Source organism: Cicer arietinum, chromosome 8 (genome assembly GCF_000331145.2).
Source record: "Cicer arietinum cultivar CDC Frontier isolate Library 1 chromosome 8, Cicar.CDCFrontier_v2.0, whole genome shotgun sequence".
Taxonomy (NCBI): Eukaryota; Viridiplantae; Streptophyta; class Magnoliopsida; order Fabales; family Fabaceae; genus Cicer; species Cicer arietinum.
In genome coordinates, this window is record NC_021167.2 from 6,268,569 (window position 1) to 6,285,609 (window position 17,041).

General features: G+C 30.8%; 2 protein-coding genes and 8 non-coding genes across 12 annotated transcripts; 1 reads left to right on the forward strand and 9 right to left on the reverse strand.

Moving 5' to 3' along the window:
- Window positions 1-726: 726 nt before the first annotated feature.
- LOC113788109 (U4 spliceosomal RNA) lies at window positions 727-877 on the reverse strand. Its single transcript, XR_003474618.1, has one exon. It is a non-coding gene; the product is annotated as a U4 spliceosomal RNA (small nuclear RNA).
- Window positions 878-1,571: 694 nt separating this feature from the next.
- On the reverse strand, window positions 1,572-4,292 carry LOC101513868 (thiosulfate sulfurtransferase 16, chloroplastic-like). Of its 2 annotated transcripts, none has more exons than XM_004512177.4 (7): window positions 3,989-4,292; window positions 3,805-3,864; window positions 3,590-3,697; window positions 3,310-3,383; window positions 2,449-2,519; window positions 2,303-2,356; window positions 1,572-1,965 (listed from the first exon to the last, which is right to left on the reverse strand). In XM_004512177.4, exons 1-7 carry the CDS (start codon window positions 4,078-4,080, stop codon window positions 1,891-1,893), a joined length of 534 nt encoding a protein of 177 aa, XP_004512234.1. In that variant the 5' UTR covers window positions 4,081-4,292; the 3' UTR covers window positions 1,572-1,890. The 2 variants fall into 2 exon arrangements, with proteins under 2 accessions (XP_004512234.1, XP_004512233.1); XM_004512176.3 differs by having other exon boundaries at window positions 3,590-3,700; window positions 3,989-4,224.
- A 257-nt stretch (window positions 4,293-4,549) lies between these two features.
- Window positions 4,550-7,500, forward strand: LOC101514859 (thiol-disulfide oxidoreductase LTO1). Of its 2 annotated transcripts, none has more exons than XM_004512178.4 (6): window positions 4,550-5,043; window positions 5,563-5,822; window positions 5,918-6,030; window positions 6,661-6,811; window positions 7,080-7,217; window positions 7,295-7,500. In XM_004512178.4, the coding sequence occupies exons 1-6, from the start codon at window positions 4,710-4,712 to the stop codon at window positions 7,367-7,369; spliced, it is 1,071 nt and encodes a 356-aa protein (XP_004512235.1). In that variant the 5' UTR covers window positions 4,550-4,709; the 3' UTR covers window positions 7,370-7,500. The 2 variants fall into 2 exon arrangements, with proteins under 2 accessions (XP_004512235.1, XP_004512236.1); XM_004512179.4 differs by having other exon boundaries at window positions 4,578-5,043; window positions 6,664-6,811.
- Window positions 7,501-8,009: 509 nt separating this feature from the next.
- Window positions 8,010-8,160, reverse strand: LOC105852677 (U4 spliceosomal RNA). Its single transcript, XR_003474616.1, has one exon. It is a non-coding gene; the product is annotated as a U4 spliceosomal RNA (small nuclear RNA).
- A 1,004-nt stretch (window positions 8,161-9,164) lies between these two features.
- On the reverse strand, window positions 9,165-9,325 carry LOC113788119 (U1 spliceosomal RNA). The gene has a single exon (XR_003474627.1). It is a non-coding gene; the product is annotated as a U1 spliceosomal RNA (small nuclear RNA).
- A 2,506-nt stretch (window positions 9,326-11,831) lies between these two features.
- LOC113788115 (U4 spliceosomal RNA) lies at window positions 11,832-11,975 on the reverse strand. The gene has a single exon (XR_003474624.2). It is a non-coding gene; the product is annotated as a U4 spliceosomal RNA (small nuclear RNA).
- Window positions 11,976-12,551: 576 nt separating this feature from the next.
- LOC113788130 (U1 spliceosomal RNA) lies at window positions 12,552-12,713 on the reverse strand. The gene has a single exon (XR_003474638.1). It is a non-coding gene; the product is annotated as a U1 spliceosomal RNA (small nuclear RNA).
- A 930-nt stretch (window positions 12,714-13,643) lies between these two features.
- Window positions 13,644-13,787, reverse strand: LOC113788113 (U4 spliceosomal RNA). The gene has a single exon (XR_003474622.2). It is a non-coding gene; the product is annotated as a U4 spliceosomal RNA (small nuclear RNA).
- A 625-nt stretch (window positions 13,788-14,412) lies between these two features.
- On the reverse strand, window positions 14,413-14,573 carry LOC113788141 (U1 spliceosomal RNA). Its single transcript, XR_003474649.2, has one exon. It is a non-coding gene; the product is annotated as a U1 spliceosomal RNA (small nuclear RNA).
- A 1,860-nt stretch (window positions 14,574-16,433) lies between these two features.
- On the reverse strand, window positions 16,434-16,589 carry LOC113788114 (U4 spliceosomal RNA). The gene has a single exon (XR_003474623.1). It is a non-coding gene; the product is annotated as a U4 spliceosomal RNA (small nuclear RNA).
- Window positions 16,590-17,041: the final 452 nt, after the last annotated feature.

Here is a 17,041-nt window from a genome sequence, read left to right on the forward strand (position 1 = left end):
TATATTTAAAAGTTTTAACCTCGGCACTTATGTCTCATTGGGAGAAGTCGGAATAAGTTGGTGTTTTAGAATAAGATTGATGATACATAATAGCTTCCAGTATTATCAAACAAATTGGGGAAATCGAACAAATCATTCAAATATGAAAGAGTTATAATGATTAGAATAATAAAGATGCTCGTTTGTTCAAATTGTTTCCTTCTCCTACAAATTTTGTAAAGATTAATTGTGATGGTGTTGTTGTCAGGGGCATAAAAATCAATTTATTTATCTTTAATATCTATTTTGATTTTATAAGAACTTTTTTTATAAATTAAAAGTATCAATTTATTACAAAACAAAATCAAAAGGAAGAAAAATGAATAAAGGAACAAAAAGATTATGAAGATTAAAACTAAAATTTTATAACTATAAGATGTGTACACAAATAAAAAATCTAGATTATTATAATGATGAAAAATTAGAAATGATAACACTAGCTTAAAACAAAATTTATTTCATGAAAAAATTGTTTTAAATGCTTCGAAGTAAAATAAAAATTGAAATACAAAATATTAACAAATACAAAGATAATATGTCGGATTTCCAAAAACAAAACTTATTCAGATATTGAATAATTTGATATGCAACTATGATATATTTCAAAAATAAAACCAAGTCAGATTAACTATGTTATATTTCAAACATATTAGCTGTTATATTTAGAAGAATTTAACTAAATTGTAGGACTTTACCCCTAAGGGAGTCCTTCCAGAAATTCTCGAAGGCTTGAGTTGAACCCAAGCCTAAGAGGGGGTTTGGAAATAGTTTTCAACCAGCAATAGACGCGCCTCGGTTAGTACCTCACTAGCTGCGTCATTGCCCCAAGCGCAAAGATACTTTACTCCTGCAGCCTACGCTCTATTTTATATAAGCTTCAAACGATACTTGTTTCTATCATCAGCGATGTGGGACTAGTGACGCGGTACTTGAAAACTTATTCACCGCTCGCAAGACTTTGCTTTCCACAAACGCTCATCATTCCTTATTCAACATTCTTTAAACTGAACAAAATTATTTTAAAATCAAAATATTCACGGCTTTACACGCACAAAATGCTAGAACTTAAGAGTCTCATGATAATGAAATAAATTATTGAAGCAAACTTTGACCTTCGGTGATGCAACGCTGGTCCATTTATTCCACATTTTCCATTCTTTGGACTGAACAAAAACACTTCGAAATCCAATTATGATCATACTTTACATATACGAAAGTGTTAGATCAGTAAAGTATCATGATAATGAAAGGAATTGCAAGAGCTACGAACTTTGGTTCTTAGTAGTAAGTAGTAACTTCGTAGTGGTCTGATAGACTTTGCAGAGAAAAAGCTTTTCCTTCTTGTTTAATTGTCCAATTCAGATTGATTTTAATTTGAATGGAACTAAGTATTTGATTGTTTTTACAAGTTTATGGAAATTATGGAAATTGTAAAGAAGTTGAATGAGTTTGCTTTCGAAAATTTCAAGCACTACACAGTATTCCATGACATAATATATTCTTGTAGACTTACATATCATGATTTATTCTCCTTGGTATAAAACAGATTTGTACTAAGTTATAAACTCTAGTACTTTTTTCATTAAATATATCATGATTTGAAACTTTAAAACAACACATGAAGCCAAGAATTTGGAAAGTTGGATAAATAAACTCTATATATTTAAAACCATTCCACCCACCCCCTTCCTTTTGATGCACTTGCATGTACTTTTCTTTTCTATACATGGAATTTAGAATTTTCAAATGCAGTATTACTGCTTCATGATGAAGTATTTTTTCAGTTCCATACATATTGGACTCCATCCAAAACATTATTCTATATACAGCTGCAAGTCCAAGAAGAAAACTTCATTGTTCTGTAGGAAGTTCATTTTGGGTCCAAGCAGCATAACCACCAGCTATGTCTGTGAGTCCAGTGAATCCCTATAGATTGCAAAAGTTTGTTGCTAAACAATCTTTGAATGACAAAACCAAGACTAGTTATTGAGAAAAACATAGTACAAATTATTTTTGCTTTTGTTCCCTCTTTCAGATTTTGTAATATCATCAAGCATTTAACTACAACGTTAGGTGCAAACTCAAACAAGAAGTGAAAGTGTGCTTTGAAACCATTATGAAATGACTATGTTAGAACTTTATTCCATTGTTTATTTATTATATTAAATAAAATAAAAGAGGAATTGAAAAGTTGAGTGAAAGATGACATTATGTGAAATTGCATAAGTATTAAAGTTAAGGTATTGAAAGAAGAAATGCTTACAGCAGCTAACAAGTCGGTAGCCGCCATCATAGACCTTTTACCTAGTTGACAACCCTGCAAAAACAAGAACATCAATAGATAATTTAAGATGGAGGAACTGAAATTAACATACAGAATCTAATGACCGAAAAGCGATATGCACTCACTACAAGAATTTCATCCTCTTTTCTAAAATTTGAGGAGACCTCTTTCACAAAGTTGCTGTTCTTTGTCATCCCTGAATACATGAACAAAGAATCTACATTAACATTGTATGAATAGAGTATAAAAAAAGACTGATGGATTACTCACTTAGATCTTCAGTGACCTCATCTACCAAACAACGGTCGTTAGATTAATCTAAGGGCTCAGAGTATTTTACTTCATATCTCGGTCTTTAGATTAATCTATTGACAAACTTGAGTGTCACACATAGGCATAATCTAGGACCTACTGTGAGTGTGGATTAGATTGATTGAATGAATAAGATAGCCACAAAAGCATGCCTTGGCAGATGAGCAAAGGACTTAATAGTAAGAATCCAAGTCCAATGAATAAGCAAATGGGTAAATTTAAGTAAGATATGATCAGATAAACAACTTAATTAGAAGTTTATAAGAGAATCTTTTATTATATAATATAACAAAATGTGGTCAAATTATATCATATAAGTTGTTTTTATTAACTATTATGAATAGTTATAGAAATTAGATGAAAAAATCTTAATTTTTTTAGCGTCTAATATTAGACTTATAGTGTTGTTTAGTAATTTTGTCGAGGATAGGGATAATCTGCTGATTTCTTGTCACTGTATTTGCTGACTCATCTACTCTAACCACCAAATCAACCTTATATCTCACGGAAATAACTTCAAATAAGTTGTTCATAACACAATCCAAATGCAGACTAAATATTTTTCTTTGGAACGGAATTTAGACTTATGAATCAACAAAGAAGCCAACATCAACAATACTGAGAATATTACAATAATTACAATTTAGCATAGTATTTTATAATTGAAATAGGACCTGATCCGACTCTGTACATATAAGGTATGTTAATTGCACCAGGAGCGTGCCCAGCATTAAATTCTTCAGGCGTCCTGCACAATCACAACAAAATATAGGGAAGGAAAGTGGTGAGTTTTGGCTTCTTGAAAAGTATTGGGGAAAATCCAAGTAAGTTTAACGAGATAGAACTCAATAAAACTTTATAAAGAAAAAATCTTACAAGTCGGTTTAATTAGCCCCAATACAAAGTAAGAAAAAGCACGATTCCAAAACGCTAGTATATGAATTATGCCTTTACCTTACATCCAAATACTTATGACCAGCGAGACGAAGTTCGTGTGCTACACGCACTGGCACCGAAGTTGGAATTCCAACAACCTCCATATTCCCCTTTATACCACACACCCTGCTTCAATAGTAATAAAAACACATCAACAACAACGTTTCTCAAAAACAAAAAATCATGTTTTATGGAAGCACGTGAATTATGATCAACACTTTGTTTTCACTTACTGGAAATTTGGAAACTTTGGTTGAACAACAACGCTTCTGTGTCCCTTGTTAAACGAAAAGCTGCACGTAATAACACTAGAATCTTAAAAAGCGGAGATGTCAAATTAAATTAAACAAAATATTATGAAAAAAAAAAGAGGTAAACATAAATATTAGTATAGAAGAAAGGTTAAATTGGACCGACCTGGTTATGTTCCTGTTCTGCCGTAGATTTAGAGGGCATGAATGGAAGCAAGTGGCGTAGACATTAAACGACGTTGCTATCATTGCTTTCATCGTTGCCGTTTACTGTTTAGATCAATATAGATAGATAGATACTATAGTACCGAATGCAAAACGAGTGGTTATCTCTTTTTTATATATTGAAATGAAATTATGCTTTGAGGTTGCCGTTGCAAAACCGAAGATTTAGAACTCGTGTCCCACAACTTTTTATATAACAAACAAATACTCCAACATTATTTGGATTAGATAAAACGGTTATTAGTAATTAGTAATGATCCTATATAAGATATAAGATTAGATGACACGTAATGACTTGTATGGCTTTGCAGAAATAATGTCCGGGGGTACACCTCCAAGTGGGACCCATGACTCAGAAACCGGAACTCGTCCGCATCTCATCTCATCAGTAACATTATTGGATAAGCTTCCACGTTCCAATGTGTATGAGTGGAAATGCTCTCATATACACGTGGCAACACCATCCTACTTATATGGACCTTAATTGGGCAAAGATATTTTCATCCAACACAAGACATGTCCCGTTACAATGGGCTGAAAATTGGGCTTTAAAGCCCATTCTCATAAAAAAAAATTGCCCAATCAAACTAGCCAGTAACTAACTATTAACAGCTCAGCAACGAAATGATGAACAAAATAGCTATAGAGCTTTGTAATTCTCAATGGCTACCTTCACCGTCGCAACACTATCACCGTCGTCTTCTTGTTTCTTTGCTCCGGCTCGTTACCACCGTTCTCTGAACCGACTCAGTCCGAGCCTATTGTACAAGAATTGGCATCCGAAGCTGCCACTTCTCAAATGCTCCCCTTCATCTTCAGACTCGGAAACCTCCACAACTGATTGGACCTTCAAGCTGATATCGGGAATTGCCGGAACCGGATTCATCGAAACCTCCTACCTCACTTACCTTAAACTCACCGGCTCCGGTGTCTTTTGCCCCATCGGCGGTGGCACCTGCTCTGACATACTCAACAGTGATTACGCCCTCGTTTTTGGTATCATCTTTTTGCTTAACTAAATAATCAACTAATGCATTTTCTTTATGCAAAAAAAACTTTGTTGTTGTTTTATACATATTGTTTGTGCTGTTCACCATTCATCTATGAAGCACTAACACCACACTTAATAATTTGATAAAAGAAAAACTTAGCACATTCCTTTAGTGTTTTTTGGTGTTGTTTTTAACTTCAACTACATTTTTTGTGATTAAAATAAATTTTGAGAAAATTATGGTTGTTATGAATATTTTAAGTTAGGAACGGCAATAAAATTACCTAAGGAAAGACGTCTAAGTTTTGTCCTTTGATAAAATAGTTGTAATTGTTTGTAATTACACTTCTTAGTTCTTACTATCATGTCAGTTTCAGACACTGGCATTAACACATGTCAGATACTCAGTAAAAGTTGGAGATAAAGAACTGCACCTGAGTTTTATGCCTTTGTTTATGCTGTTATGAACCGCACACATTGTGTTTGAAATATTGTCCGAATGAGAGTGGTTTTGCATTTGCCAGGTGTGCCTCTTCCTTTGATTGGGATGGTTGCGTATGGTTTTGTAGCTGCTCTTAGTCTTCAGTTAGCTACTAAGGAGAATTTGCCTTTTGGGATCAACATATCAAATGCTCAATTAATATTGCTTGCAAGCTCCACCTCGATGGCAACTGCTAGTGCTTATTTTTTGTACATTCTAACCACAACGTTCTCTGGATCATCTTGTTCCTATTGCCTACTTTCGGTTCTCTTATCGTTCTCCTTATTCTTTATCACACTCAAGGTTTGCTATGTTAAAGCCTTTATTATCTAATGGTTTATACTTCCTTTTTTGTATTGTTGCCTAATTGGTACTCGTTTTTTAAATTTCCGTTTTAGGACATTGGATTACAAGAGAAGTATAAACAATTGGGTTTGCAGTTGTTTATTGCAAGTTTGGTGATTCTCACGCTGAATACCTCCTATAGCAGTGCTAAATCTGCTTCCTCAAGGTGAATATTATTGTTTAGCACCCCGATAGTGTTCAATCACTTCAATTTGTTACAATTGTGTTGTCACTCATCAATTGATGCTATTTCACAAGGTTGAACAATTTTAGGTGAAAAACTTGTCTCTAATTGTCATTTTGAACTTTCTGAACATTTTTTACAACCTTCATTTATGTTTTGTGCTTTATAACGAAGTTGGGTTTTGACACAAATACATAGCAAATGGAAGTAGCAAGCCTCATGTAGTTTCGATAATGTAATTAATTAGTATTAGTGTTGTCAAATAGTGGCAACAGCAGTGTCATGGTTGATTGTGCTGGAATTTTTTTTGCCAACCTCTATGAGCAATTTGTAAAGGATGGCAGCACCTTAGCGTTGGAAATGACGGCTTAAAATGATTGATGTTTGGCCTTCTGCCATAGTCCACAATCGGTAACACTGATTAGTATAAATTATAATATCATATCATGAGACTCTAATATTTACATAAGATATTGAGTTGGTGGTTACCTATGGCATTTTCATCATTGCCATTTTTTGGCGGTACGTTAGCAGCACGTCTATCGATTGTGGCTATGCTTGTGAAATACAATTTGAATTTTAAATTGACAAATTGTTTGTTGTCTACTTTAGCAGCATGGCTAAAATTGAGCTGCCATATTTTGCAACTGAGATTACAACTCCATCAAGCCCCTTTGCACTATCTCTAGCAAAGTATTTGCATTCCATAGGAGCTAAAATGTATGGAGCTTTCTGGTGTTCACACTGTCTGGAACAAAAGGAGGTACATGATTGATTACTTATAATTCCTTTTGAACAATAGTCATCATGATTTATGCCTTTCATTTGTTTTCAATGAAGTCACCATACTTTAATGAGCTGTGAATGACTTGTGTAAGATCAAATTAGTTGTCAGAATCCAACGTTGGCAATGTAACTTTCAATAAACGACTCACTATCTCATGGCTATTCCTTGTGAATTTCTTGTCTTAGTTTCAATAGGATGCAAACTTTTGCTGTTCTTGTTAGTCACCTAATTCCTCTTCATACAGATGTTTGGACGTGAGGCGGCCAAGCAATTGGATTATGTGGAATGTTTTCCTGACGGATATCGAACAGGAATTAAAATGATTGATGCATGCATAGACGCCAAAATTGAAGGTTTCCCCACTTGGATTATTAATGAGAAGGTAAAGAATGCCTTATGCTGTAACTACAATTGTGAGAAAAAAAAAAATTATCTCATTAGATCTTGCTTCTCTTGCAGGTTGTGAGTGGTGAACTCGAATTACCAGAGCTTGCACAAGTGTCTGGTTACAGCGAACCTGTTCAACCTAGTTAATGCTTTAGTCTTAAAGTATCAGACATAGCTTTGTAGAAGCATATACATTGTTGTACAGCTTATAGACACGAGTTGCACATATATATAATCTTGTTTCACTTATACATTGTTTTATGTATTTGTTTCACTTAGACATTGTCTCCCTTCTTGTTACTTAATTGAATATCTGTTTTTCATTAGATTGCTAACTAGGCAAAAAAATAAAAATGTAATTTTTTAAAATAAATAAAATTTATGCATTTTTTGTTTCAACAATGTTTAATAGATACGAAATTAGATTCCATAGGAACAACACAAACAATAGAAGACAACAAACTATTGTTTTGAATTTGAGCGATTATTAAACATTAATTACATTATAAAAATATTTTCAGGTGGACTATAAAATTATTTAAAGTTTATAATATAATATTTGAATTAATTGACAATCATATTTCCAACATCTAAGATTATTGATGAACCTAATTTCATTGATGCAAAGAATGTAAATAAATTGAAATAAAGGATCAAAGTTAACTATAATGGGGTAAGAGAGTAAATTTTAAGGATAAAAAGTAAAAATATTCTATTTATTAAAAATAAACATATACAATGAACTTAAATGGAAGGAATAAACATATGTATTTAACTTAAATTATAGGACTTTACCCCAAAGGGAGTCCTTCCAGAAATTCTCAAAGGCTTAAGTAAGACTCAAGCCTAAGAGGGGGTTTGGAAATAGTTTTCAACCAGCAATAGACGCGCCTCGGTTAATACCTCACTAGCTGCGTCATTGCCCCAAGCGCAAAGATGCTTTAGAGCTTTGATAAGCTGTTTTTTTTATATAACTTCAAATCTCACATAATCCTCTTATTAGCCATGTGGGACTAATAAATTTTGTTTCCAAACCACCATTCATCACTCTTTGTCTTAAACAAATGTCTATTATCACTTAATCCCCTGTGGGCTGAACAAAAACTGCAAAAATCCAATTATTTATTACTTTATTATGTGTATAACTAATTTTGTACAAGGAGTTAGACAACAAAAACATTCTATTGATAACAAACAAAAATAATATCAAATTATGGGCATATAAAATTCATAGCAGATAAGTTTTTCTAAGTATTACTATTGTACATTAAACCAGAAGTTTCTAACATCCTATATTTCTTGGAAGCAACTGACTAAGACAATCAAATATTATGCAAACAAATGTAGAAAGAAAAAGATTCATCTAATTCTTTATCTACTTATTTTTTTAATTTTGTCTTTTTACTTGTTAGTAGATGGAATTTAAGACCATTAACAGTATGTTGCACTGAATAAACTCAAGGGAGGCAAAATGTTTAGAATTAATCAGTTTATATATCTAAAGGAATCAAAAGGCACTTGTAACTTGTAAAAGTTAAACTTTAAATGTAGAATTAGGCATCATATAAGTTGATAATGTTAAGATATTATTTGGCAATCAAATTTTGAACAATTCCAAGAGAAAACATACTTTGGTACTTCAATAATCTCTTACACAATTATAAGTGAAAACTTAAATGATTTCTTCTGGATTAGAGACATTATAAGTGAAAACTTAAATGATTTCTTCCGGAATAGAGACATCAGCATATATATCAGAAAAACATAATCATCCCTGTTAACCAGAAGTGTGCCGATTGTCTGATGTGCTCGTCAGGTAGAAAGGAGATTGCGAAGAGGTCTTCCCAGCAGTAGCATCAAGAGAAAATTCTGATTACATTACAATTTTAACTAAAAAACAAATAAATGTATTTAAAAACACTTTAATTTTGAAACTTTAATGAAAGGGACCGCGCGAACGCAGGCCCCCACAGCAACAAATTACGATGTAGGCTCCACCACTTGGGTAGACCTTAGGCCAGCACCCCTCCTAAGTGCAATGGAGGTCACTTGCCTAAGCCATGGGCCTTCTTGATCACCCATTGACTCCATCCAGGTAAGTATGTTGTACAGTGACTCACACTTCTCTTTTATAGCTCTTGCTCCGTACTATTCACTATATATAACCGATGTGGGACTAAAAATTGTACTGTGTGCACTATTGCAGTTAAAGGAAGCTCATGATTTTTTTAACTTCTTGCTCGTGTTCTCACTCCCTCAATTGGCAAATCATAAGTGAGTTATTTTAAAAGGATTTGTGCAATTGTATAGTTGAATCTGGATTGTTAATGTTATATTTTGCTTTTTCTTTCTTGGTCATTAGCTGAGATGCAATTACAACGAAGGCTAATGTTATGTTCTATTGGTTCTCTTGTCATTCCCCTTATTCTTAAGGTTTGCGTTGTTAAAACTATAATTAATTGTCTAACTGTTTCTGTTTTCTTTCTGTGTTGCTGCCTAATTGACACTCTTTTTGAAATTTCTGTTGTAGAACATTAGATTGCAAGAGATTTGTTGCTGTTGACTTCAATATGGCATTGGTAGAATGTGTTTACTCCGACGAGGAATGAGTATTTTGCATAGCCTTCATTTATATTTTGTGCTTTATAACAAAGTTGGGTTCATCAATTACAGATATTACCATGGTAAAATAGTATTTGGCCTTTAAAAATTAAATGTACGAGACCCTATAACAATATTATTTAAATGCATCAAAATTAAAAATTATTACTCAGTGTTCTAATAATAACTATTAGAAATCCGTGCATAGACAAGGATATATTGGTTTTTTCATATGGTAGATTAAATAAATACGGATATTTAATTGTATATTTGGATCGAAAGATACATAAAATATTAGAATAATAGTAAATGTAAATATGTAATAAGTAAAAAATCATTCATATTGTCAAAAACTAAAGCTGTCATTCAATAGGTTGAAATAAAAAAATCAAGAGGCTGGACAAAATATGAATTATTGTCTCTTATTAAATCATATGACAATTAATTTTTTGTCTCAAGTACATGCTATCAAAAATATCAAAATAAGATTATTATTTATCATCACTCTTTCTCTCTCGTATCTCTCTCTCTCTCCCTCTTTCCTCATCTATTATCTCTCCTTTTATTTTTTTTTATCTATTCTCTTATGTCTATTTCTATACTCTATTCCTTTCTCTTGGGAAGTCGAACTTGTTTTCCTTATTCAAATTAAAATAACTATTAAAAAATTTAAAAATGAACTGTGTTTAAAGTATTATATCATCATTTAGCATATTATTCATTCAATTTAACATAGTTAATATTAAAGAATTAAAATTTCTATCTTTAAAAAATGAATATACAGTAAATATTAAACAAAAATGGTATGACTTTATTCCAAATGGGACATCTCTTGAAATTATCAAAGGCTTGGTTTAAACAAAAGCCTAAGAGGCGTTAGATGCTCCAAACGAAAATATATTTTTTATAAAACTTTAAAGCAGATTTTAACATTTGTACAACCATGCATGAAAATTGAGAGGAAGAGGACTTATTTTTCATTTTAAATTAAAGAAGTTATTAAATACTTTTATAAATAAATAAAGTGTGTTTAAAATATGAAGTCATCATATAATTTAACATATTTTTATTTCATTTTTAAAATCAGAAATATTTCAAAAAATAATTAGCTATCTAAAATCTAACTCTTAAACAGAAACTAAGAGTTCCAAAAAAGACCGCGCGAACGCTAGCCTTCACTGCCACAAATTATATAGAATAAACCACTTTGTGAATATACTAGTTGCATATTATTTAGAATAAAATCAACTCAGTGTTAATAATGACTAATTTAGTGAAAGACTTCTATCGACTTACTAAAAAATTCTTGTAGAAATCAATTGATGGATTTATGAAATTTTTTGCTCTATGATCTTTTTGTTTTTTATAATATATTTTTTAGATATATAAATTTTCTCTCGTTATTAAGTTAACTTTGAGATCAAATCTTACATCTTTTATGTCAATTTTTATTCAATTTCAAGATAAAGCTTATGATCTTCAATAAATAGTGGAGGAAAAAAACTATAAGTTTGAATTTAATATGGGAGGATTCCTTAGATGTACAAATTTTATGTAGTTTTTAATCTAGTCGTAGGTTAACAGCACAATGGTCTAAAATTTATTTATTTTTGTCATGTGACAACTTTTCCATAAAAGTTAACAATAGAACATATATTTTTGTCTAACAATCATAAAATACAATGATTGACAAAAGACCACAAGATTAAAATACAATAATGAGAAGTTAGAGACATCTATTTCTAAAGGATAAATGTTTAAATTAAATTGTAGAAATTTACCCCTATAGGAGTCCTTACTATAACCATATCAATTGCATCATTCTCCCAAACAAAGATATGCTTAAATCTATAAATAATTAAATCGGAAATAATACAACATAACGGTTAAATGAATAAATTTTCACTCCCATATGGACAAAACACAATTAATATTCAAGAATTAAAAGTTTAAAACTTCTACCTTTTAAGAATGAATGTAAATATTGAGCTAAAATTGTAGGACTTTACCCCAATAGGAGTCCTTTTAGAAATTCTCAAAGGTGTTGGTTAAACACAAGCCTAAGAGGGGGTTTGGAAATAGTTTTCAACCAACAATAGATGCGCCTCGGTTAGAACCTCACTAGCTGAGTCATTGCCCCAAGCGCAAAGATGGTTTTCAACATAGATTAAGAAACTTGTTTATATAATTTGTAATCACATATTTTCATCTTACCAACAATATGGGACTAAGAAATGTTGCTTCTAAATCGCCACTCACCACTCTCTGCCTTAAAAAATTGATCTACAATCATAACTTACCATTCTTATATCATTTGCAAAAATGTAAAAAAATCCAATTATTCACCACACTATGATGTTTGTGATGAGTTTTCTCTAAATAGGGTACAATGATTCAAATAACAAAAAGTCTTGGGGAAATAAAGAAATGTGAGGAAATTAAGGATATATAGTATTCCTATGGATATAATTGTATCCAAATAATATATTTGTACAACCATACATACGTTTGGCGGGGAGGATAGGTTGCATTTTTATAAATGAATTAAGTGTGTTTAAAGTATGAAATTATCAAATAATTTAACATATTATTTTTTAATTTTATATCCAAACTATTAAAAAAATTATTTAGCCCTCTAAAATTTAAATCATAAAGAGAAACAAAGAGTTCAAAACATTAATAAAAATATTAACTTAATTTTTAAAAAATGTTTGAAGCTAATATTTGAAAAGGGTCGCGCGAATGCTGACCCCCACAATCACAAATTATTGTGTAGGATCCACCACTTGGGTAGACCTTAGGCTAACACCCTTCCTTTGTGTGCAATGGAGGTCACTACCCTAGGCCATGAGCCTTCTTGATCACCCGTTGACCCCATCCAGGTAAGTATGTTGCAACGTAGCACACATTTATCTTTTGTAACATTTGCTTCGCACCGTTCTCTCTAAATATTTTGATGTGGGACTAAAATTAGTTAAAATATGAATTTGGGTGTTCTTATGGAATGTAAATATACTAGTTACATATATTTTAGAATAAAATCAACTCAGTGTTAATAATGACTAATTTAGTGAAAGACTTCTATCGATTTACTAAAAAAATTTGTAGAAATCAATGGATGGATTTATGAAAGTTTTTGCTCTATGATCTTTTTCGTTTTCTAATCTTTTGTTTTTTATAATATATTTTTTATATCTATAAACTTTCTCTCGTTATTAAGTTAACTTTGAGATCAAATCTTACATCTTTTATGTCAATTTTTATTCAATTTCAAGATAAAGCTTATGATCTTCAATGTATAGCGGAGGAAAAAACCTATAAGTTTGAATTTAATATGGGAGGATTCCTTAGATGTACAAATTTTATGTAGTTTTTAATCTAATCGTAGGTTAACAACACAATGGTCTAAAATTTATTTATTTTTGTCATGTGACAACTGTTCCATAAAAGTTAACAATAGAACATATATTCTTGTCTAACAATCATAAAATAAAATGATTGGCAAAAGACGACACGATTAAAATACAATAATGAGAAGTTAGAGACATCTATTTCTAAAGGATAAATGTTTAAATTAAATTGTAGAAATTTACCCCTATATGAGTCCTTACTATAACCATATCAGTTGCATTATTCTCCCAAACGCAAATATGCTTAAATCTATAAATAATTAAACTGGAAATAATACAACATAACAGTTAAATGAATAAATTTTCACTCCCGTATGGACAAAACATGGTTAATATTCAAGAATTAAAAGTTTAAAACCTCTACCTTTTAAGAATGAATGTAAATATTGAGCTAAAATTGTAGGATTTTACCCCAATAAGAGTCCTTGTAGAAATTCTCAAAGGCTTTGGTTAAACACAAGTCTAAGAGGGGGTTTGAAAATATTTTTCAACCAGCAATAGACGCGCCTCGGTTAGAACCTCACTAGCTGCGTCATTGCCCCAAGCACAAAGATAGTTTTCATTGGTTAGAACCTCACTAGCTGCGTCATTGCCCCAAGCACAAAGATAGTTTTCAATGTAGATTAAGAAACTTGTTTATATAATTTGTAGTCATATATTTTCATCTTACCAACAATATGGGACTAAGAAATGTTGCTTCTAAATCGCCACTCACCACTCTCTGCCTTAAAAAATTAATCTACAATCCTAACTTACCATTCTTATATCGTTTGCAAAAATTTGAAAAATCCAATTATTCACCACACTATGATGTATGTGATGAGTTTTCTCTAAATAGCGTACAATGATTCAAATAACAAAAAGTCTTGGGAAAATAAAGAAATGTGAAGAAATTAAGGATATATAGTATTCCTATGGATACAATTGTATCCAAATAGTATATTTGTACAATCATACATACATTTGGCAGAGAGGATAGGTTGCATTTTTATAAATGAATTAAGTGTGTTTAAATTATGAAATCATCAAATAATTTAACATATTATTTTATTTATATCCAAACTATTAAAAAAAATATTTTGCCCTCTAAAATCTAACTTATAAATAGAAACAAAGAGTTCAAAATATTAATAAAAATATTAACTTAATTTTGAAAAAATGTTTAAAACTAATATTTGAAAGGGGCGCGCGAACGCTGGCCCCCACAACCACAAATTATGATGTAGGATCCACCACATGGATAGACCTTAGGCTAGCACCGCTCCTTTGTGTGCAATGAAGGTCACTACCCTAGGCCATGAGCCTTCTTGATCATCCATTGACACCATTCAGGTAAGTATGTTGCAACGTAACACACATTTATCTTTTGTAACTTTTGTTTCGCACTGTTCTCTCTAAATATTTCGGTGTGGGACAAAGTTAGTTAAATTATGAATTTGAGTGTTTTTATGGAATGTGAATATACCAGTTACATATATTTTAGAATAAAATCAACTCAGTGTTAATAATGACTAATTTAGTGAAAGACTTTTATTGACTTACTAAAAAATTCTTGTAGAAATCAATGGATGCATTTATGAAATTTTTTGCTCTATGATCTTTTTCGTTTTCTACTCTTTTGTTTTTTATAATATATTTTTTAGGCTAAATTACATTTGTGGTCCTTTAACTTAATTTCAGGTAACGTTTTAGTCCTTTATCTTTTTTTTCTTCCCCGACTTGGTCCTTTATTTTAATTTTAAGTGACAATTTGATATTTTATGTTTTAAAATTTCAACAATGATATCCTTTTTTATACAAAAATTCAAAAAAAAAATTCAATCAAAACTCATAAAATTAATTATATTCTTCAATATAATACAAATTTCATCAAATTCGTAATATAAATCTTCAAATAAACTCATATTTTCATACTTTATTTGATATTTTTAGGAATAAAGGACTAAATCGGGAAAAAAAAAGATAAAAGACTAAAACGTTACCTGAAATTAAGTTAAAGGACCACATATGTAATTTAGCCTATTTTTTATATTTATAAACTTTATCTCGTTATTAAGTTATCTTTGAGATCAAATCTTACATCTTTTATGTTGATTTTTATTCAATTTCAAGATAAAGCTTATGATCTTCAATAAAAAGTGGAGGAAAAAACTTATAAATTTGAATTTAATATGAGATGAGTCCTTAGACGTACAAATTTTATGTAGTTTTTAATCTAATTGTAGGTTAAGAGCACAATGATCTAAAATTTATTTATTTTTGTCATGTGACAATTGTTCCATAAAAGTTAACAATAGAACATATATTCTTGTCTAACAATTATAAGATACAATGATTGACAAAAACCTATTCTCGTGGGCTTTTATTTTAGTGAAAATGCATAATCTCAGCCTATTATCAATTATATGCTTTTTTTTACGAAGAGCAGTTATATACTTTTTTTACTAAATAAATTATATACTTCTTTTTAGAGTTTGATGGTTATTATATACTTTTATCTATGTCGAAAAATAATTTAACGATTCTAGACCAAATACAATAAATAATGATTAAATAAATAAATTGGCTTTCTTGTTATTACAATTGTTCTTAAGTTAGCTACTAAGGAGAATTTGCCTTTTGGGAGCAACAGATCAAATGCTCAATTAGTTGTCAGAATCCAACGTTGGCAATGTAACTTTCAATAAACGTCGGCAATGTTGGCATTTGTTCCACTTAAACATTGTCTCCCTTCTTGTTATTTAATTTGTTATTTAATTGAATATCTGTTTTTTTTATTAAATTACCCATTAGACAAAAAATAAAAATGTAGTTTTTTAAAAATAACGTCCGAAAGGAAAACAAAATTTATGTATTTTTTATTTCAACAATGCTTAATGGATACGAAATTAGATTCCATGGAAACAACACAATTAATAGAAGACAATAAACAAATTTTTTGAATTTAAGCGATTATTAAACATTAATTACATTATAAAAATGTTTTCAGGTGGACTATAAAATTATTTGAAGTTTATAATATAATACTTGAATTAATTGACGATCATATTTTCAACATCTAAGATTATTGATGAACCTAATTTCGTTGATACAAATAGTGTAAAAAAGTTAACTATTATGGGCTAAGAGAGTAATTAAGGATTAAAAGTAAAAAAATTCTATTTATTAAAATAAACATATACATTGAACTTAAATTGTAGGACTTTGCACCAAAGGGAGTCCTTCCAGAAATTCTCAAAGGCTTGAGTTTAACTCAAGCCTAAGAGGGGGTGGGTTTGGAAATAATTTTCAACAAGCAATAGACGCGTCTCGGTTTGTACCTCACTAACTGCATCATATACCTCAAGCGCAAAGATGCTTTAGAACTTTGATAAGCTATTAGTAACACCCCGCTTTTCAAAGCGATGGTGTATTTTTTTTTCAAAAGAGATTAATGTAAAACAGAGAAATAAATAAGGTAATACCTTTGAATAAATAATTGAGTCATTATAATTTACAAGCAGCGGAAAAGTTTCTCAAAATATGAATCCAAAATATTTACACATCAAAAAGTGGTACATGTAACCCATCGAAAATAACATGTCAAGCTGACAATATTAGTAAAGGTGTAGTTTTCCAGTTCAAAATAACGTAATAAAAAAAAAAACATATGTTCCCTCTATGTAATCCTAATCTGATCATTCTTCAAAAAAAACTATAGCTATACACCCTGAGTGATCTCCATGCGCCCCGTGAGATCCTCCTAACATATCTCCAGTCAAGCATTCCCATCTACATTCCCATCCGTAGGGTACGAACCGGTAGGATC